This window comes from Microtus ochrogaster, chromosome 5, assembly GCF_000317375.1.
Source record: "Microtus ochrogaster isolate Prairie Vole_2 chromosome 5, MicOch1.0, whole genome shotgun sequence".
Taxonomy (NCBI): Eukaryota; Metazoa; Chordata; class Mammalia; order Rodentia; family Cricetidae; genus Microtus; species Microtus ochrogaster.
Genome location: NC_022012.1, coordinates 16,630,406 through 16,635,335, shown reverse-complemented (window position 1 = coordinate 16,635,335; position 4,930 = coordinate 16,630,406). Strand labels below are relative to the sequence as shown.

General features: G+C 44.4%; 1 protein-coding gene across 2 annotated transcripts in view; it reads right to left on the bottom strand.

The window, feature by feature from the left end:
- Nucleotides 1–4,930, bottom strand: part of Kiaa0895 (KIAA0895 ortholog) — a 53,890-nt gene that overhangs the window by 3,085 nt on the left and 45,875 nt on the right. For both annotated transcript variants that reach the window (XM_005346950.3, XM_013346268.2), the window contains one exon: nucleotides 650–1,224. In XM_005346950.3, the coding sequence (XP_005347007.2) occupies nucleotides 1,066–1,224 (159 nt within the window). In that variant the 3' untranslated portion in view covers nucleotides 650–1,065. The remainder of the gene's footprint in view (nucleotides 1–649; nucleotides 1,225–4,930) is intronic.

The following is a 4,930-nucleotide window of genomic DNA, read 5'->3' as shown; positions in this document are numbered from 1 at the left end:
TGGATGGATGAGTGGATGGATGGATGATTGGATGGATGGATGATTGGATGGATGGATGGATGGATGGATGGATGGATGGATGGATGGATGGATGATTGGATGGATGGATGGATGGATGGATGGATGGATGGATGGATGGATGAATGGATGGATGAGTGGATGGATGGATGGATGGATGGATGAGTGGATGGATGGATGGATGAGCGAATGAATGAAGGACTAAGATAAAAGGCAGAAAGCAGCGACTCACTTTCTAGCCACCCGCTGGAGGGAATTGTCACTCGATTCCCTCGCCAAGGGAAGGATCTTAAAAGCTGACTGAAGTTTAAAGGGGCAACTATGTTTTCAACACAGTGTGGTTCGGAGGTAACTGGACAGGCCCTGAGCTGTGACCTCTAGTTACAACCGCCTGCTGTCCTCTTCAGTGTACTCTAGAAATGGTGGTGGGGAGGACAAGGAGAAACAAACGTAGAGCCTTGGGTGTGGATCAGTGGCAGATTATACCCATGTCTGATCCTTTGCCACACACACACACACACCCCTTCTCGAGCTTATATAAACTCAGAAAATAAAAATGAAAATGTATAAAACAAAGAACTTAATGAAAAGTTTTCAAATTTCTTTTCATTTTCCTTTTAACATTACTTACCATAGGAAAAATAAGAACTCTTAGATATTGCCAGCCTTTTGGCGAGTTACAAAATGAGTATTTTGAAGAAGAACCATCACCACTGTTTAGCAGAGGAACTAGAACCTTGGAGTTTGTACAGTACAGCGTGGAACCTGGAGCTGGCCTCGGTGCTCAGGTTTACAGTTCATCCCGGAGTCTTCAGCAGCAGCAATCTCCATTTGTCTCTGCTGAGACCTGGATGAAGAGAAGTGACTTCCACCTGCAGACTATAGAAACATTTTAGGAAAATAGTTTCAGGTTTACATATAACCTAAATTTCAGCTGGATACTGAGGGCTGGTCTTCGGAAAGCTGAGCTCAGCCACCACTCTCCTCTACAGTGCAGGCGCTAGGTGCCCCAGCCACTAGCAGCCATGGAGGAGTCGCTGTCACTGCTTAGATGAGGTCTTTCAGCTCGGCATCAGTCAGCTCGTTCACCTCCATGATCCTCTCCAAGTGCTCCATGTAGCGGCTGTGGTCTTGCAGGAAGTGGGGCACTCTCATGTTCTCAGTAACTGCCAACCCTTTTAAGCGATCCACATCTTCATAAGATACCTGAAAAAAGGAATTGTGTTTTACAGCTACAAGTTACATTTTGGAAGTGATTTTTTTTTTCTCCAGGATCTTAAATATGTGGGTATGAGACCAGGTGTGGTGGCTCTCATCTTTAACCCCAGTACTTGGGAACTTGGAGGCAGATATCGGTGACTCTCTGAGTTTGAGGCCAGCCTGGGCTACATGATGAAATCCTGTATCAAAACAAAACAAAAAAAAAAACAAATATGTGGACTGTCAGGTTACTAGCTGCGAAATATAAAAGCAAACAAAAATTGTCAATTACTTTCTTTTACTACATTAAATATTATTTTATGCCCTCTCATGGCTAAGCATAAGCATAAAAGAGAGAAAATCAGTATTTGACTTCACACTCTTATCTTGGAACGGAATCCGTTTGTATAAAGTCAGGTGCTAAGCTTCCTGTGTGTAAGGACAGACGTACCTTTTGTTGGTGGTGACGCCGAGGATCAGACTTTGGCCTTGAACATGCTAGGCAAGTCTACCATTGAGCTGTATTCTCAGGTAGGAGAGACTAAACTCAAATAAATCTCTTGATTTAAGAGATGATGCACGCCTTTAATCCCAGCATGCAGGAAGCAGAGGCAGGCAGGCAGGCAGATCTCTGAATTGGAGGCCAGCCTGGGCTACACAGTGAGTTCCAGGACAGAAAGGATTACACAGAGAAACCCTGTCTTGAAGAGAAAAATCTAAATAAGGGAAGCAAAATGCAGCTAGCATGATGAAACCTGAAGAAGAAAACTCTTGTGGACTGACTTCCTGACTCTCTCATCAAGCTGGCAGACATAACTTGTTGTATTCTCTTGCTTCTCACCCTCCATGCTGGTCAGCTTTCCCAGAACCAGAGGTGATATGCAGGCTGCTGCGGTGGAATTGTCACCCACAGTCTAACTCAGCTGTAGTCTCTGTGATGTGCCCACTGAGGGCAAGCTGTGAAAGTCTTACAGGGACAGCCAACTGCTGCTTGGTCAGAATTAAGGCTCGCTCCATAGGAAAGAATCTGTGTAAAGAAACTGTAAAGCTACCCCGAAGCCTGTGACTGAGGTTGTAACTCTAGTTGGGAAGCTGCTGCTGCTGTCTGGTAGAGGAGGCAGTGTTCCTACCAAATCGCCATCTAAATAACCGTGTGTATGCCCACGGATGAATACTACTATCTGCTATCAGAGCAGCTTCATTTTGCAGGGGGCAGGATTAATGGAGAAATGCATCAAGAACTAAGTGGCATTTGAATGGGCAGTCCCAAGTGAGCCATCTCTATCACTCTCCTGCACTCAGGGCACATCACAGAGGGTCAGACAGAAGGGACTAGGGAGTGGTTTGGGATGCTGAGTTCCGCTGAACTCACAGCAGCTGGGATGGCTCATGAAGCCCACCCCTCCCTGAGGACCCTAAGAAGTTGGTGGTTGGTGGAAAATGAGAGACATTTTCCTCAGTGTTGCCATTGTCAAGTTGCCCATGTGTCTATAATCAACCCTTCACCCAACTTTAAAGAAACTTGTTGAGTCATGAAAACCATACATGGAGCAGGGAATAGTGTCACACACCTTTAATCCCAGAAGCAGGTAGATTTCTGTGAGTTCAAGGCCAGCCTGTCTACACTGGAGTTCCAGGACAGCCAGGGATTTACAGTGAGAGAGACCCTGTTTCAAAACAAACACGCCCATGTAAGTAGAAGGGGATCTAGTTGAGAAGAAAAGAACTTCTTATAATTCTTTAAGTTATTTTTACCTGTAAATTCCAAATCAAGGCTGAATCTATTTATTTTTGAGTTTGGGGTCTCTCACTATGTGGCCCTGATGGCCTGGTACTCACTATGTAGACCAGGCTGGCCTCAAACTCAGAGATCCGCCTGCCTCTGCCTCCCAGGTGGTGGGATTAAGGCATGCACCAAGCCTGTCCTGGTAAGGCTGATTTTCAATACTCCAACTTCTGATTACCACTCTTCCAGGGTTGGCAGGAAGTCTTTTTGAGAAGAAATCATAGTCATATCTCACTTCTATCTTATGAATCTTAATGTTTATATTTCAGTTACCTACTACTATCTGTACCCCTAAATGTAATAGAAATAGGTTTTCTGTTTATGACAGAGACGAGAGGAAAATGTCCAAGAGTATCTTCTCTGCCACAGGACATATTGTATTGTTTACACACTTCTGGGTAATGGCAGCCCTGCCTTAAGCAAGTCTAATGCTAACTTTAAAAAACACATTTTTTATGTACTGGAGCAGGGTGTGGGTGTACTTTAGTGTACTGGAAGGTGCAAGCACAACTTGGCAGTTGTCCGGCTTGGGCGAGTGCCTTTACCAGCAGAAACAGCGTGCCAGCCCAAATGGCAACATTTTTAAACAATATTGACTCATTTCCTGTTTTTATCATATTTTGATAATTTTTCTCATAGTGCTTCAATATAACAACATATATAGCCAATTAATCACCCTACAACAGCCTCTGTTTAAAAAAATTCAAAGCCTTTAAATAAGACAAGAAATGAGTAAATATAGTAAACAGCCAAAAGAAAAGAGAAGCTGCAACCTGTGCCAAACCACCAAGCCATGAACAGAGGCATATATGTGTGCCTGAAGGACATGAAACATGCTGGCCCAGTGAACACACAAAGGGTAAGAAAACAAAACAGCCTGGCAAGGAAAAGTTTCAGTGGTTTGGACAGAGAAAACCAGCACAACAATCCTTAAGGAAAGGTCTGATCCAGGTGAGGGCTTTCACTCTGCAACTGTGGCGCTGGCCGAGCTGAGGGAGTTGCACCAGACAAGGTGGGGCTTAGAACACAAAGAGCAGGGAAAGCAGCAGAGCTGCTGCAGGAGCATAGGCACAGCTGTTGAGTCCCAGGCCACCCAGGGCTACATGGTGAGACTGTGGTGGTTTAAAAAAAAATGTCCCCTAAATGGATTATCACTATTATGAGGTGTGGCTTCCCACAGTGTGACAGTCAGTTGACTTCCTGTTGTCTGCAAGGTGTGGTACTCTCAGCTCCAGCATCATGTCTGCCTGCACCCCGCCATGCTTCCTGCTATGATGATAATGGACTGAACTCTGAAACTGTAAGTGAACCACCCCAGTTAAATGATTTCTTTATAACAGTTGCCATGATCATGTTGATTTCACAGCAATAAACCCAACTAAGACAGAGACCCTATCTCAGAATAAATCAGTAAAATCAGAGAGTTACGGACAAGCCGCTCTCTTGTAAGGAGTGAATGTGGTCGGCTTGAGTGGAGGCCAATGCTCACTAACTGTCCCCAAATTCCTAGCGCCCGAGAATGACACTGAAATCTATTTACTCTGCCTGTGCAGAGGCCAGGTGGCAGTGGATTTTTTTGTAACACGACTTCCTAAATAGACATATTTTAAACATTTTTAAAAATGTGTTTGTTTGTCTGCATGTATATGTGTGTATGACATATGTGACTGTACTTTTGAAGAGCAGAAGAGGGTTCTGGATCCCCGGGAACTGGAGTTATGGATGGTTATAAGCTGCCATGTGTGTGCTGAGAATGAAATCCAGATCCTCTGCCAGAGTAACAGGTGTTCTTAACCCATCTCTCCAGCTCCCTAAATAAATTTTCTAATGACTTATTTTTATTTGTGTATATGCAGGTGTGCATGTGTATGCAGGTGTGCACAGGTGTGCGTGTGAGTGAAGATATGCATGTGAGTGCAGGTGTGC